Consider the following 17749-nt stretch of genomic DNA (forward strand, 5'->3'; position numbering starts at 1 on the left):
ACCTGGCACACAGGGAGCGGTGGCAGGTTAAATGGACAAGATTCAAAGTTAAAAGAAACTAAACAAGTCACAAAAATCGTAATACTATTATTTATTTATTTATTTATTTATTTATTAAACCTTGTGTTTCTATCCTTTTAAAAAGAGTATTTGACAAAAGCTCCCAAGTTTAAAATGACACTTGTTTTATTGAAATAGAAGAAAACAAGAATCAAAACACCAGTCCTATAGTTTTAGATAACAGAGTGGGTACATCATAAGTAACATATTGCAAGCTTAACAAATACTTTAAGTATTAAGGAAGTATGAAAAAAAATGTAACCACAGGACAATCCCAACCACACAAATGCATGAAATGTTGATATGTCACCCTTGAATATATTTTCTATAAGCAACATTAACCACTGTCGTGGTTTTACCTCCTTGCCTACCTGGGGTGAGAATGCTGATGGCAGACTTGGCTGGCTATAGGGCAGTTATTACTGTGAACTCGGTGACTCCAGGCAGTGTAAATTGGATTTCTCATAACAGCAGTTACTGCTGGGCAAGGTGCCAAACTTCGGGATGCAGTGTCTGCACACACACACAAAAAAGCTGAAGATTTAACATCCTGCAATTAGCAAACATCTCAACAATTCAATACAAGAAGGTCACTCTACAACTCGATATGCCTTGTACAAATTATGTCCATTGTGTTCCTGTATGTCTGAGAATCTATCATTATTGATATATGTACTATAAACTTTGTATTTAGATTGTATATTCCCAGAGCTTGGAGTGCACAATATATTTTTCACTTTTAGGGTCAAAGCATGCAGTGCCTAAACTGAAAACAGCCTTGTGCAGTGAACAACTACATACAGACTAAACAGACCAGGTATTACCATAGTGTCAGTATTCATGAATATGACAAACTACATTTGAATATTGCTGGTTTAAATGCAGATAATCCAGACGTTTCACCAGCTGATGCTGGCGTTAACGTTCTAAGCAAATTTACCTGAACCTGAATAATTATTAATAATAATAATAATAATAAATAGCCTTCATTAGAAATAACACCACATGCAAAATGATTAGTTCGCAAGGGCAATGCTATCACACTGGAATTGCGTTACTCGTTTTTTAACCTGACCTTTTCATTTTTTCAATGTTCCTTATTGAACCCCTGCTTTCAATTGTTTTTGTTTGGAATGAAACGGTACAAGTACAGCCTTGGGGGGTGTTTTACAGCATGACAATCCCAAGTGTAAACTGGTGAAGTTAGATACTGTACATGTTTTTGCTTCAAAAGATACCAGCTTGTAGCAATTAACACTTTGCAGTGGGGAACTCCCTGGAGCTGCAGAAACAGGGCAGATACTATATAGATTTCTATCTAGCTATTCATTAGGTAAAGCCTTCAAATAACAATGAAGTTTTTATATTTATAAGATGATAAACTACACACATTTCTCTCCAAGACTAGGGTTTAGTTGCTGCAGTCAAATAATCAGCTTCTAAATGATGGAAGTCTTATTTGCATTCCTGCTGTGTTTCCCTGTCCTAGTGGTACTGTAAAGGGATGAAGAACGAACAGTGTAGATATCTATAGTGTAGATGCTTGGAAATTGAAGGTGGATAGTAAATATGGTTCCCACATCCATTAGATGGCTTTCATTAAATCATACACAGTCATTTGTGTGTGAAGCACAAAATACAAATCTACAGTGTAGAACCTCAATTTAAATGGATAAAGGGATGCAGAGGCCATGAATTAAACAGGACATAGATGCAGGGTTTGCCATTGACCACCTCATAGCATTACACTGTTTTTGACCACAGGTACAGTTTCCTTGAATTTACTTATTTTTTTTAAATGGTGTGTTTACGTTGGACTCAAAATGTATGTTCCAAAGAACTAATAAAATAAATCACTGTGACGGAAAGATGAGTTCTGGTGATGAATCTTCCTCCCAACCTGTGAGGGCGCTAAAGAACGGGAGGAGAAGCATCTGGAAGGGCTGGCCTGACAGTTCGTTTCCGGGTCAGGGAAGTGGGTCAGCCTGGAGGGAAGCGCGACTCTGTTGTAAGACCGTATTGATTTGAGAGGTAAACGAGAGGCAGCGGCAAGTAATAATGCAGCTGCAACCGTTTATCTCGATATCATGCGGGATTACATATAGGGGCCAGGGTAACGCTGGTCTTCTCCTTCGTTTGGGTTAAAACGCTTGGAGAGAGAAGGATCGAGAGAGGAGCTCTCGTTGTAAAGAGGAATTGCGTGTTGTGTTTCACCTATCCGGAGCTGTCGACCAGGGTCAGCACAATCCGGATCACCACGAAATCACGAAATACAGTGTCTTCACCCACCACAAGCACGTCTGCACTCACCCAGGACTGGTGACCGTGTGTTCGTTTTGTTCGGGACTGTGTCCTATTATTGCTATCCCCGTGCTTTACACATTGTTGTGTATAGCCGGGGATTTATTATTTAACGGTCACCAGACCTGGATTATGAATAAAAGCACCTTTTCACTGGAAACTGTTGTCTGCCTGTCACTCCTGCATCGCATCACCGCTATACCTGTTCCCCTCCACTAGCCACTTTGCCACAATCACCTTGAGTGTTTTTTTTTTTGTTTTTTTTTTAAATGCATTCCTGAACACTGCTAGATTATTTTATTACATGTACCAATATGGATTTGAAAATGGATTGGATTACTCACTTGCTGACACTGCCCCGCTGTACACTGTCGGAACAAAGCCCATGCTGTGCCTGTGAGAGCGTTTTGGAGAGTAGCGCACCCACTCGTAGGGTTCTGGAGACTGTTGTTCTTCTTTGGCATAATTCTGCACCTTTGGATGAAGGACAAAACTGTCAGTGTTGGCAAGGGTCACAGTTCTCCTGGGACAATATCACACATTAATAAACAACCTTCAAAGCAAAATAAACAACCAATACTGTGAAAATCTTTCCCCCTCTTTTGGAAAAATACTGAAACAGTGTCAATGTCAAATGAGTCCTGTACCCTAGCCTTAGAAGTACAACATTGTAGGCAAAACAAAGGTTACTAAAAGCAAAACACATGTCAAGAGCAAAGTGAAGATTGCTGAAAATATTATTAAAGGATGATTTGGAAAATTCACTAAAGATCAGTTAGTATCCAACATGGATTCTTTATTAATTTCTACAATTGGTGTATCCCTCCTTAATAAAAGTGTGTGTTCATTTATTAGCCAAATTGGCTGCTCATTTATGGCATACAATTCTTTACCACAGATTCCTTTCCCCCCCTCCACTCAGTTTGTTGAAAATCATTAAAACAGTAAGTTTACAGCCTTTTTAAATTTAGGAGACCAATACTGGATGCTTTTCTTGAATAGACAAAAAATACATAGGTAGGAACAAAATCATAGCACTGTAAACTGAATCCTCTCTAGACTTTGATGCCCCTTTAAAGTAATTTAAATGACAGACAACATACTAAACAATTTGCCAAATAAATGGATTTGCATTATATATTTTAAGCTTCCACAGAGGTTACCATTATGCCTAGCTATTCAGCATATTAGTGTAAAATGACCAATAAAAAGATATTGTTGCCTACTTGAAGTGTCGGTACAACCATTGGCAAAGGAGTCAGCTTATGCCTCAAAGCTGGGGCTGATTTTGGTCTGGGTCTCTTGACCTCTGGCTCCTCAACTCTCTGATGACTGACATCCTCATCGCAGGATTTCCTTGAAGCGATAACATTGCAGTCCATACTTCCCTCGAGGATGTAATGGTTGCCATTCCTGTCACGGCCCTCATGGGCAAGCTCTTGTTTGGTTCCCATGGCGACAGGGGATTGGGCCGGGCTTGTGGGAGATGACCCTCTAGTTATTGTGGAGTCTGAGGCAGAGCTGGTCTGCGGTTTGTGTTTAAACTTGAAGGAATCACTCCTTGTTGGTGGTGTTGGAGGAGTTGGTGTTATCGATACCTTTGAAGATTGGGGTGAATGTGCTGTTAACTGCCCAGGAGATAAATAATCTATTTCTGAGGGGATATCTGGCCTTTTAAATGTATCTGAATCAAAAATTGACTTCCTCTGTTTTGGTATCTTAAATATAGACAGCTGTGCAGTTTCTGATGAAACATCAACCATCATTTTTGGCCAAGTGCCACCGCTGTGCTTAGGTCCGTGGCCTTTTTCAAGGGAAGTTTCAATCATGATGCAATCAGGAACTGTGGGGTCAAAGGTGAATCGTCTTTTTTCAGCCTCCACAATCCCATAGCCATGGTCTGGGAACATATTTGCACTGAAGGAGGGCGGACTGTGCTCTGCATTCCCGTGGCAGGCATGCTGTATAGACCTATGAGAGTTTGTATGCAGAGAGCCAGTGGAAAACGGTTTGTGATTGCAAAATGAAGTTACTTCAAAATCACTTCGATCTTCTTTCCCATCCACAGTGTCTGGGTTGAAAATGTCTGTTTGGGTCGAGCTGTTGTGTTTCAAGTTTCTGCTATTCCTCACGTGTACCTCGGAGGAGTGAACCCTACAGTTAGATGTTTTCTCCAAGTCTCTCAGGTTTTCAAATACGTTCTGCCGAGAAGAACTCTGTGGGAAAAACTACATAAAAAAAGTGCAAAGAAGCCTTATGTGCCTTTACAGGAACTATGCCTAAATATAGGTTGATTGACTTTTACCACTGGATAGTTTCATTTAAGAAATCCCTCTACAAGATGCATCCACAATTCATCTCTAGGAAAGTGTTGAATATAGCATGCCCAGGCACTACCACCCAAGCAAGATTCATACCATAAAGTTTTTCTATCTCACCTACCTATTGCATTCAAATGTGGTATCAGGGTAGCTAATTTGAAGGAGTTTCTATATCTAAGCAAAGATTAACTTTTATACTCACCTTCATCAGTGAGAGACTTAGAGAATCCCTGCAATTCTGCAGCAAAGCTTCACATTCTGTCAGCGATTTGTTATCTAGTGCAATTCCATTAATCTGGGGATAGAAAATTAGAATCAGCACTGTACTGCATACATCATATGAACATCCCTTACCGATTTGTTGACTTGAGAAAAATGTATTAAAAGCACCACAACTTAAATTTATTTCCACAGCCCATTTATCTGGATATACTTTATTCTATAGCGTACTTCCTAGAAATACAAGATAGGACAAATTGTATTAAGGACTCCTAGTACTTACAGCAACGAGTCTGTCCCCCCCAGAAAGAGATCCCTCCCTTGCAGCTGGACTGCCAGGTACAATAGCAGCCACAAAAAATCCACTCTCCAGGCTGATTCCACTATCTGAAATAATAACAACAGAACACTACTGTACTACCCTGTAATCACAGCATTACATTTTCACAAGTCATTAACCACTTCAACACCATGACATACGCACTTACGTCAAATGAAAACCTACTTACCATACCATGCTGTACGTGCATACGTCAAGTTTCCCATTCTATTCTATGATCAGTTTCTCAGTCTAGCGTTTCATTCTCTAAGGCAGTGCTAGTACTATGGAATGTGCAATGAAAGTCAGGGGAGGGTCATGTAGCGATTCCAATCTACATACATACATACATATATATATATATATATATATATATATATATATATATATATATATATATATATATATATATAGACACACACACACACACACACACATATATATATATATATATATATATATATATATATATATATATATATATATATATATATATATATACCACAAAAAAAAAAAACCAATTTTTAATAAAAAAAAATTCATTTTTTTTATTTATATATATATATATATATATATATATATATATATATATATATATATATATATATATATATATATATGTGTGTGTGTGTGTGTGTTTTTTATTTTTGGTTTTAAGTATTGCAAAAACAGAAAGTACTCAATCCAGCTGGTCAGGCCAAATTAGCAATTTTAAAGAGCAGAAAAAACAAAATGAATGACGTTTTAAATTCTGATCCTTTTGTCATTTTTAGAATGCTTGTATTAACACGGGTTCGACTGGATTTTAATTTCTATAAAGCAATGCATAATATAGCAATGTTTGAGGAAGCCTGGTGTGTAGACAGTGTGTTGTGTGCTGTTAAGGATGGTGATGGTGATGAGTATCTGTAATGTGACTTTTTATGTGTCCACAGTATTTTATGTATTGGTTTGTTCACCTTGGGTGGATCTGAATTGATTTCATGACAATATCTGTTTTATAAATATTGATTTTGTGTATTCTATTTAATTGTTAAATAAATTTATTCAAAAAGTTATCTATCTATCTATCTATCTATCTATCTATCTATATATATATATATATATATATATACACACACACATACGCATATCTCTCTCTCTCTCTCATATATATATATATATATATATATATATATATATATATATATATATATATATATTATGTGTGTGTGTTTTAAATTATTATTAGTTTTACTTGTTTAGTTGTAGTTTATATAGTTTTAAGCAAAAGCTAAACATTGTCTTTCTATAATAATCAATGGGAGTGAAGTTGGTTCGGAGGATTTCGATACCAGTGACAGTGATGCTGACTTAACACTCAACGATGATGATGAAGAGGATTTGGAGCCAAGAACAGGTCTGCTACGAAAATGAAAACAAAAAAAAGGGACACAAAAAAAAAAAAAAATGTGCTGTGGTTGCAAAGGCAACCCCGGGTTCTGTTGTACTGAACATTTCAATAAATGGCACAGAGCAAATCGATAATGGCACACGTTTTGATGTATGTATTTTTGATTTATTTGTGTTATTCATCATATGTTAACATTTTATAGCAATTACAGGTTTGAAACATTATTATTATTATATATTATTATTATTATTATTATTATTATTATTATTTATTATAATTATCATCATCATCATCACAATCTGGTACCTGGGAAGGGGTTTCATTTTTACATTTGGAGTTGAAGTGGTTAAGCAGTCTTTTTTAACAACATATCTCATTCTTAAAACCATGTTATGAATTACATTATATTTTAGTGAAGCACGGCAACTTAAGATTCAGTGAAACTTAAAATTCCCTAGATATGATTGTTAATTAAGTACGGAGAAAGAAGTGTATTCTATTATTTTTCTTATGGATGGCGGTGGGGGAGGGGTAGACAAGCACTATATAAATGACACACATGTATTAACATTAACTTTGTTATGCACTGCAAATATGAAATGCACATAAAACTGAGGTTAAAATACATAATTTGACTGTTAAAATGTTGGAAATGTACCTTTGTGTCCCACAAGGTTAATGTGTACAGGTGTTACTATTCTTCCACATAAAGACTTTCTTCTGCGGACAACCATATTGATTACTCCTCTTCCATTAAGCACTGCTTTGATAACCTGTTTCCTGTCTTTGTTAGCAAGGTCCACGTCATTTATCTTCAAGAGCCAATCGTTCACTCTGGGGTGGGGGGGCGAGGAGGAGGGGGGGTAGAAAACGCTTACAATGACAAAGGTCACATACATTAAAGAAGAACAAAAAAAAAAAAAAAAAACATTATAAATTAAAAGATGATCACCTTAGTCTTCCATCTGCAATACTTCCTTTATCTACCTTGGTAACAAATATTCCAAAGTCCCCTGGCACATAGGGCTCATTCACCCCCTCAGCCACATCAAACCCAAGTGCTTTCAAATCCATATCTTCCTGCAAGAGACAACCATGAAGGACATGACATACGAAATCTTTACACAGGAAACTACATACACAAACCCCATTCATTGCAAACTGAAAAATAATAATAAATAATAATAATAATAATAATAATAATAATAATAATAATAAATCTAAAAAGTATACACATTCATTTACCCTATCTTTTTCAAATTCTACCACTTCAGTCTCCCACTCCAATGAATCTGTATCGATAGCTGAATCGTGAGAGTTGTGAGCCATCAATTGTCGAAAACGAGCCTCTTTTTCTAATTGGTTCTCCATCTTCTCTCTTAGAAATAAAGCAAAATGTAAGACAAAAGAAATGTATTAAAATAACAAATACTATTTTCTTTTGACCAGGTAAACTCCATCGACTTGCTGCCGACTTCTTTTTATACATGTGATACAAAAATAAATGTTTCAGCTCTAGTAAAAAATTATAATAACCATGATCATGCCAAAATAGAGAATGTTATTCATTGGAATGTATTTCACAAGTAAGTCTTTGTTGTACAGACCTTGCACCAGCAGATGGCTGTTTGTAGGTGTCTAGCAAGTACTGAACCCGCCTTTGAAGCACAGATGCCAAGATCAGAATGCCAAAGAAATAAGAGAGAGATTGCACAACAGCCTATTGAAATACAGTCTATAACTGCTTTGGAAGGACAGAAAAACTTCCAACTCTCGTTCACAGAGGTCATACATATCGATACAGCACTATTTAAAAAAGATTGAAAACTTGGAAAAATTAGCACAAAACCAGGCTTCTGCAGTTGAATGCTATAAACACGGTTCAAGCATGTCAGAACCAAGTATCCTACAACTTACTTTAATTCCTTGAGCTCCCGTACAGAATCGTTTTTCTGTTTCCTCATATCATCGAGATTACGAAGAGCTTCTGCCAAGTCACTCACAGCTCTGTCTCTTTCCCTTCTCAGGTTATCACACAGAGTTCTAGAGGAAAGAGACAGCAATACAACAGAACATTCTCATGAATGCGCAACGAGACATGTTCCCAATATGTTTTATAAAATTCCAGAGTACATGATTAAGGTAAATCACTCGGAGCTCAATAAAACAACAACGTCACCCCATACAACTCATTTGGTTAACTTGTATATTCCACAGTGATAATGCTAAAGTTATTTAAATAGATCATTAAAGTACACATTTTTTTTATTATTATTAAATAACTGTTTGGAAAGATTACCATAGTATAACAAATTTTTCTTGTATGATTAGAGTGGTCTGCAGTTCTGAGTTGAGTTTTTGCTTTACAGCAATGTTGAGAATTAAGAACTGGATACAGTTCACTCCAGTGGGTACTAAAAAACAAATACATGTTTGCATACTAAATAAATACATGCTGTCAAATTATTTCAAAACATAAATATTTTCTTTCAATACTGATGATTCTTTTTTCTTTCTTTTATGTGGAACTAGGGCCCAGACCAAATCAAAACTTTGGCAACCCGCTAAATCACACTTAACAAAACTGTATTTAATAGTGTTTTCTTTTTTTTTGTAAGTATCTTATTTCTTCTACTCATAAAAAGAAAACGCTATTAAATACATTTTTGTTAAGTGCAATTAGTCCCAGCCTAGGTTAAAAAAAAAAAAAAAAAAACACACACAACAACCACCACCTTATGCTTTCTCTTTCTGCCACAATCTTGTCCCGTTCTTGGAAGGCCCAGTCTCTCCGGCACTTGGCCACTTCTGCCTCCTGCACAGCCTCCTTCATTTCCTGGGCCATGGCCTCATACTGCTTCCTGAGCACCTCAATTTCTTTATTCGCTCTTTCCATGTCCATTGTGGCAGAATCTTGCTTCTATGGTTTAAAAACAAATAAATAAATAAAATAAAAAAACAGACAACAACAAAAGCAGATATCTGTGTTAAAAATGTTCTCTATACCAATTTAAATAATTTACATTGCATAACCCAGCACCAAATTTTAAATAGTATGTGCTCTGACTAAAAAGAAAATTGTGATTTATGACACCGTGGCATTACATTGACATACAGTATCAAAATGAAACACTAAGAGAGCAACACTGACGGTGTTTACATGGACAAGTCATGACAGTTTCCCTCACAATGTTTTGGCTGTACGTCTCAGGAATTGCGTTTCCATGTAGTTATGCTTTAGGACGACAAATCGGGCAGTGACGATGCAAATTACAGTCATAGTGATTTAGGGGAGGGGATATTTAAATGTCCCTGTATGCATACTAATTAGGGAAGAACGATGTTTAATATCTTGAGGAGAGCTTGCATGCATTGCCATGAAGATTAAAACATTTAACAAGATATAGGAATTCAAGTGTTGCTGCACACATTCTGAATTCCGCGCAGCATTAGCTACTTGTTTGTCTGGTTACCTTTCCAACACACACAATTATATAAAATATAATTTCTACAAGTTTTACTACTTAGAATTTATATTTGTGCGTGTGTGTGTGTGTGTTTCTGGAACATCTAAAAGTTACATTTCATTAACACTAGAACCGTGTTTTACAATACATGTTTTTATTTTGAATATAACCTACAATGTTCTATTTTTTTTTTTTTTTTTAAATATATACATACAGTGCCTTGAAAAAGTATTCGGCCCCCATCCCTTTTTTCACATTTAAAGATTCTCAGATTCAGAATATGAAATAGATTAAATTAGCATTTTTTCCCCACTGATCTACAAAGCCTTAAGCACCATGTCAAATCAAAAGAAATTCCAAAAGCTTTCAAAAATTTACTAAAAATTAAAAAACGGAAATTATCAGATTGAAAAAGTATTCATACCCTTTGTAATTGAAAGACTAAATTTGCACATGTGCAATATATTACCTCAACAAGTCACACAATGTGTTGATGGACTCCACCTATGTAAGAAATTAGTGGATCACCTACTTTAAATTAATCTGTGAGGATAAATACCGCTCTCTCTGTATGGTCCCACAGTAAATGGTAGAGACTTTCAAAAGAAATAATCAAAAGAGCCAAAGAACATTCTAAGCAAGTCAGGGATGTGATTATAGAGAAGCACAAATCTGTGGAAGGGTACAAAACCATTTCAAAAGGCACTGAACATCCCTCGCAGTCCATCTTACAGAAGAAGTGGGAAAAATAAGAAACTACCACCACACTGCCTAGATCAGGCCGCCCCTCTACTTAGTTGCCGGACAAGAAGGGCACTTCATATGGAAGCTACTGTGAGGCCAACTGTGAGTCTGAATGAGTTACAGAAGTCTGTGGCTGTGATGGACGATGATGTTCATGTATCAACAATCTCCAAGGCATTCCACAAAAAGGGCCTTTATGGGACAGTGGAAGGGAGAAGCCCTGGCTGAAAAAAAACATATCCTTGCCCGCAAAGAGTTCGCAAAATGTCACCTAGAAGATACAGCAGTTATGTGGCGGTATGTGTGGCACAAATCAAACACTGCACAGCAGCCAGGTAACACCATCCCCACTGTAAAGTATGGCGGTGGTAGTATCATGTTATGGGGATGCTTTTCAGCAGCAGGGACTGGCAATATTGTCAGGATTGATTGGAGGATGAATGGCGCACAATACAGAGAAATCCTGGATAAAAACCTGCGCCCCTCTGCCAAAAAACTCAATCTGCGGAAGAAGTTTGTCTTTCAACAGGACAATGATCCAAAGCACACTGCCAGAGCAACACTGGAGTGGCTTAAAATGAAGAAAATAGATGTCCTTGAGTGGCCCAGTCAGAGTCCTGACCTTAATCCCATTGAAAATCTGTGGCAAGACCTCAAAATTGCTGTCCATCACTGTTCCCCAACTAACTTGACAGAGCTTGAGCAATTTTGCAAGGCGGAATGGACAAATATTGCTCCATCACGGTGTGCAAAATTAATAGAGGCTTATCCGAAAAGACTATTGGCTGTAATAGCTGCCAGAGGTGGTTCAGCCAAGTACTGAACTAGGGGGATGAATACTTACAAAATGATGACGTTTCAGTTTTTTAATTTTATTATTTTATGGGACTGTGACGAAGAATGTGTGACTCATAAATAACAATTACCAATCTAATACATCAAAATCTCAGGCTGTGAGACTCTTAAATGTGAAAAAAGGGATGGAGGCTGAATATTTTTTCAAGGCACTGTGTGTGTGTGTGTGTACACACACACACCTGTTATCTCTACTGGACCTGGCAGTCATCAATTCCTTCGTTTTGTACAAGGGAGGAGAGACTTCCATCTTGAAGCTAGCCACAGTGCTTCTGTACTGCGAGTGACACACACGCAAGATAAATCATGTTATTTTTAGATTAAAAACTACTTTTGTTTTTACAGTTTTGTGCATAAACCCATTTACACACTAGTTTCTTTTGAAATGTTTATTTTATTATAGTTTTAAGTAGTGCTTTTTATGTGGCAAGTTAGAAAATAAACCCCTTTACATTTAATTATTTGATTTAAATTCGGCTGTGCAGATGGCCGATATGATGTGCCTGAATAAAACTTTTGAGTTGTATTTGACAGTTTATCTTTCATTTTAATATTGATGGTGTTTAAAATGTACCGGTGGTTGAAGGTATGAGTATAACCATGGCGGTTCTAGTGTTGAAATAATCCATAAATTTGCAGTGTGTGTGTTGGGGGGGGGGGGGGGGGGGGGGGGGGGTCTGTTTTGTACGGCTGGAGATTACATGATATTAAATTTAAAAAAACTGGATCTTGACTGCTGAAATCTCGTGAGCCATAGCACTCCTGCTCTGGTTTACATGGGTTTTTACAGCTATTTTTTTTGTGAGAAAGAGATTGACACTGCCCTTAAAGTCGTGCTGACCAAAGGACATTCTTTAGCTGTTTTGCATGACAACGTCACAGTCAAGACTGTAGAGTTGATTTTCATGTGCATGTAAATCCAGCCATTGAATATCATAAAACAACGAGCTGTTCCACCCTGCAATTGATTTGTTCACCTGCCTTTCTATCAGTTACTGCGATTATTTATTAACACCAAGCAATACAAGCATCTGTGAATTATTAAATCAGGTATTTGAACATGCCAGATCCTGATCACATGATTCACCCTGTTCCCCACGCAGCAGTGCCTTTACTTGAGTCACAGGAGACTCTTTACAGGCATAAAGAAAGCTTTTGTGGGCTGCTTCTTATTAAAATTAACTTCAAGCATAACTGATACAAAAGCAATGTTTATGCCATTTTGATGGTGAGGGTCAATCCAGACAGGAAGACACTGGCAATGACAGACAGTGGCTTAAATTAATTTGACTTGACTTGCTGTGGGTGAGCTTACTGCTGCTCCACACCGATCTATCCCAGCAGGTGTCACTGCTAGACAGATGGGGGAAGGGGATTAAGTTGGAAAAACTGGATGTAAATACTCTAGGTTTTAAAAATAGCAAACAGCACTCCAGACAGGGAGCCAGTAGCCTCACTGTCTGTACACATTGTGCAGTGTCTGGCAATCATGTTTAATTGCACTCTCAAATGTTATCCTTGGTGTCAGTTTACTACATTCCTCCATAGTTGGGTCTTTTGTTCACTCTACTTGTTCAGAAAGAAGTTATTTCACATTGAGGCAATAAGGGATGCACCTTCTAGAACGTTGGGTTGTTAAAGAATGTAACATTTTTAAAAGACAGGTATGAAACGTTGCTAACCTGTCTGGCTTGGTAATACTCCCTCAGCAGCTGGTCCCTCTGGGTGATGGCTTCTGTCCTCTCTTTCCTGGCCACATCTCGCTCTTCTTTCACAGTTTCAATGTCTTTACAGGCCTGGTCAAGATCCTTTTGGGCCTCTGTCTTGTCCTTTACTTCATGGCAGTATTTTTCCAGCAACTCGTTCCTCTCACAAATTGCACAATCTCGCTCCACTAATGCCGAATTCAGCTCCTTATAACATATGAATAGGAAAGCTTTTTAGAAAGAACTAAAAATCAAAAGAGTTCATTACAGGGCAGTGCACTAATATTAACTCTTTCAGCACCGCAGATCAAGAAAAAATAAACTCACTGCAAAGCAAAATTCCAGATTACATTTTCTAGACACGAGTGTGCAGTTGTATTCTTTTTTTTTTTTTATGACATTTCTATTCAAGAAAAAAACTAGTAGTTGGTTAGAGTATGGTCGTTTTTTTGTTTTTGTTTAAAGGTTGCGTGCTGAAAGACTAACATTGGGACTAATTTAGTATTATCTACAGCTACACTGGATTGCTTTGCCGATTCAAGCCATACCTGTCGAAGTGCTTCCATTTCCTCGCTGGCTACTTTTCTTTCACAGGAGGTGGTCTTAAGTTTCGCTTCGGCTGTCTCTAGCTCAGTTTGTAGCTTGTCCACCTCTTTGATGACCTGGTCTCTCTCGCTCATAATGAGGCGGTATTCATTAAACACAGAGTCCCGCTCTTCTTTGTATTTCTCAGAATCCTTCACTGCTTTCAGGTGAAGAGTTTTGTACCGCGTCGCCTCGGACTGTAACCGCTCCATTTCCCTTTGCAATTCATTATTCTGTGCCGTGGTCTTGGTTAACTCTTGCTGAACAGAGTCAAATCTATAACATATAAAATATAGGAACAAGTTATTGAGTTCCACACGATAATGTTCACACATTTCAAGGACAGAAATAACACACTGATGTCTGTATGATCCTAAAGAAGGTCACCATAATGTTCATCCACAGTATGTAGAATACAAATCTCACATGTCCATGTAGTTTTTCATAAAAAATTAAGACTTGTCCAGTTATCTAAAAATGGCTTCACTTTAAATCTAGGTGATCAGGTTTAAATTTTGCCTTGTATGCAAGACACTAATTTACATGCACTTTCTACATTCTGCTGTGGCAGTTTGATGCACTGCTTCCTCAGGTTTAAATCAATAAAATCATTCAGTTCTGTGCTTACAATATTACAATTTGTCCCACAACGCAGACAATATACATTTCTCTCTCACGCTATGCATCTAAAAAAATTAGTTAATTTCAATAATGCATTTATATGTAGGATGATAACTTAATCCAACACCACTTCTTAATCTGGGTAAATGCACCGATTTTAACAGGCGTCAATTCAATTTCAGGCAAGTCTAGAAGAAAATTGCTCTACTATTAGACTACCCATTCCTGAACTGACATTGTGGCAAATGTGAAATACCTAGATTAATACAACCGATTGTGTGGAAAATGGAAATCATTCCCACTGTTCTATAAATAGAACAGCATTACTAAATCCCAGTATGTCTGGAGCATGTCCTACAATTTATTTTTTCTACGTAGATTTCCGGGTATTTGAGGGGAAAAATAAACAACTCTACTGTCAATGTTACAATTCTGGTTTCTTATTTACCCTGTCTTTTTTATTTTTATTTTAGTATACACATTTTTATGTAAGAAAAAAAAAAATACGACTACTACTCTTTGACAAACCGTTGACAATTTCGATATCAGTTCTATAGACAATTCTTGTATAAAGTTATCAGTAGAAAAAAATAATAAACAACACACTTTTGATTTCTTTCTCAGTTGCAACATGTCTTAAGGTGTAATGTATAACCACCTCCTGCTGCAAGGTCCCAGTCACACCACAGACAAAGACTCTTCATCAAACCGTTTGTCAAAGAATTGTACTATAGTACTAGATTCTCTACATTGCTTACAATTCAGCGTTTATTTTACAGTTCTGGTACCTCCTCAGTGATGAAGAATACTGCTGTTGGTAGTGTATAGCCGAGTCTCTCTGTTTAATTATCACGTCAAGCTGTTTCTGAAGCTGCCGATTGTCCTCCTCAGCCTGCTCCAGCCGACTTAGATTCGTGTTGTGGTTGGCGATCTTCTCGTTGTACCGTTTTCTTAGTGCATCGTAGTCTTTCTTTACCCCCTCCAGCTTGTCCATGGCAGTGTCGTACAGCTTTTGAAGCATCTCCGATGACCCATTCTCCCTCAACATCTAAAGAAAACCGAATGTCCCTTAGCACTTTGCAGTAAGACACAGTCCATTGGAAAGCAAGTATGTAAAATACATAACCAGCTCTTAACAGGAGTAGGTTTTAGTGCTACACCCTTCTTTACTCCTTTGTTTTGTTGATATATCTAAATGTTAAATGTAGAAAAAAACATATCACAGATAAACAGGACATTAGAGTACTTGGAATGCTGCAGTGTTATACAGAGACAGAGTATATAGATCACATAATACTCTTTACAGATTTGCTTATACAGCAAATAATGGGGGTTAGATTTTTAAACTTGAATGTCTCCATTCTTTCTAAGGAGCTTAGATGTCCTTCATTGTTACTGCTGTGCTTGAGGCAATGTTTTGAAAAGCACTAACACTATTTATATTCTCATAAATGGACCATCACAACTTATCCTGTTTGTAAAACAATACTACACAAGTCCTACAGTATTAGTAAAAAGTTTTTTGGTGATACCTTTCTAAAGGATCAGCTGAACACATATATCACAAATTCCACAAATTCTCTTCTTCAGGTGTTAAGATTAATAAACAAATCCCATTAATATGACACAATAGCTAGTTGTCTGCAATTGCCATTCAATTTGATTTACACAGTTAGGCCAGTAGATGGCAATATAACACAGCAAACAAAGCATCAAGGATCTTCCGATTTTTTTTTTTTTTTTTTTTTTTTTTTTTTTTTTTTTTACATATATTAAACTAGTGAAGTCAGATACTCATTCTTAACTTAAGTAAAATGGTACATTTTCCTGTAGATTAGTTTTACAAAACGTATTTACTTTGAATTGTGTGAAGCTTATTTGTACTGCCACCAACCTGTAGGTTAATTCCCTGTGATGTAGTTATTAGACACCACTTCAAGCCCTTTTTGCAGCAATGGGCGTTTCCCGTTTCAGATTAAACAGACATCACTAAGGTGAACATAATGTCTAGAAACCTAAATGATCTACAGAACAATTACATGGGACTTGCAACGATGCTATGGTACAGTACAAAATTATTTTTATGCGTTATTTTCCCTTAGACTATTCTCTTGGGCATACTGTACAAAATAAAAATGCAATAACTAAAAGTGTTGTCTATAGACCCAGGAAAGTCATATGGCCCCAGTATGGCAGACATATTAGTGTAGGTCAGTATCATGGTCGCCAACAAATGTAGTGTCCAGTGTGAACCGTTCAAATATGAAGCAAGTACCTCAAACGATCTCATAAATAAGCCCGACAGTCCCGTGGCAACACCTTATTAAAATTACTGCCAACTTTTTTTTTTTCTTGTACGAAAACCATGATTGTACTTGACACTGAGAATAGAGTATGAAGGCAATATCACAAAAGTCTTTTATAATTCATAAACAAAAAAAGTCCTGTGAGGAGTTTCCCCCAACACTACAAATGGTTTATGAGACATAAGTGATTTAAAGAGTAGAGGTGGAAAGACAAATACAGAGAAGCTCCCCTCAACTGAAGCTTTAATCTAAATGTTAGTATCCAGCAACTGTGACTCATAGTCAAATTGAATAAAGGAAACTTGTCCAAAATTCAGAAGATATACTAGGATTTATGGTCGCTGGCGACAAAAAACAGACAACAGCTTTAGTTTGCTGTTCACCTAAGATATACTGATGCACAAAAGAAACACAACACTCAGGTCCAATGGACTTAAATCAAATATTTTAAACATAGATATCAATCAAAATCACAAAAAATGTGAACAAAAAACTGTTGTGGGATGTTCCGGCATTCTTCCTGTGTAGCTGCAGCAGGCTGGCAAAGGTTGGCTGGTTGTGGTTGTCTCCTGTGGATGGCACTGGCGATTTGGTCCCACAGATGTTCTATTGGACTCAGTTCAGGAGAAAACGCTGGCCACGGCAAGACCTCGACATTGTTTTCTTGATGTCGTGCAATTGTAATCCTAGCACTGTGTGGCCTTGCATTGTTCTGCTGGAAAATCGACACTTCCAGATTGGCTTGCAGGAACAGAAAATCAGTTGCCCCAAGGACTTTGTCAATGTATCACTGAACAGTAAGGTTGCCCTCAATCTGCACCAAAAGCATTCCTGTGTTAAAGGACATTTCTC

The 17749-nt window shown here is 37.1% G+C and overlaps 1 protein-coding gene across 1 annotated transcript in view; it reads right to left on the reverse strand.

Annotated features, from left to right (window-relative positions):
- LOC121321655 (disks large homolog 5-like) overlaps window positions 1–17749 on the reverse strand; it is a 57175-nt gene that overhangs the window by 13203 nt on the left and 26223 nt on the right. Inside the window, exons 6-18 of the mRNA XM_041260651.1 lie at window positions 15380–15639; window positions 13934–14246; window positions 13362–13592; window positions 9349–9533; window positions 8531–8656; window positions 7859–7991; window positions 7566–7693; window positions 7272–7447; window positions 5185–5288; window positions 4885–4977; window positions 3588–4589; window positions 2706–2835; window positions 431–573 (exon numbers count right to left, since the gene is read on the reverse strand). Of these exons, the coding sequence (XP_041116585.1) occupies window positions 431–573; window positions 2706–2835; window positions 3588–4589; window positions 4885–4977; window positions 5185–5288; window positions 7272–7447; window positions 7566–7693; window positions 7859–7991; window positions 8531–8656; window positions 9349–9533; window positions 13362–13592; window positions 13934–14246; window positions 15380–15639 (3024 nt within the window). The remainder of the gene's footprint in view (window positions 1–430; window positions 574–2705; window positions 2836–3587; window positions 4590–4884; window positions 4978–5184; window positions 5289–7271; window positions 7448–7565; window positions 7694–7858; window positions 7992–8530; window positions 8657–9348; window positions 9534–13361; window positions 13593–13933; window positions 14247–15379; window positions 15640–17749) is intronic.

Source organism: Polyodon spathula, chromosome 10 (assembly GCF_017654505.1).
Source record: "Polyodon spathula isolate WHYD16114869_AA chromosome 10, ASM1765450v1, whole genome shotgun sequence".
Lineage (NCBI taxonomy): Eukaryota > Metazoa > Chordata > Actinopteri > Acipenseriformes > Polyodontidae > Polyodon > Polyodon spathula.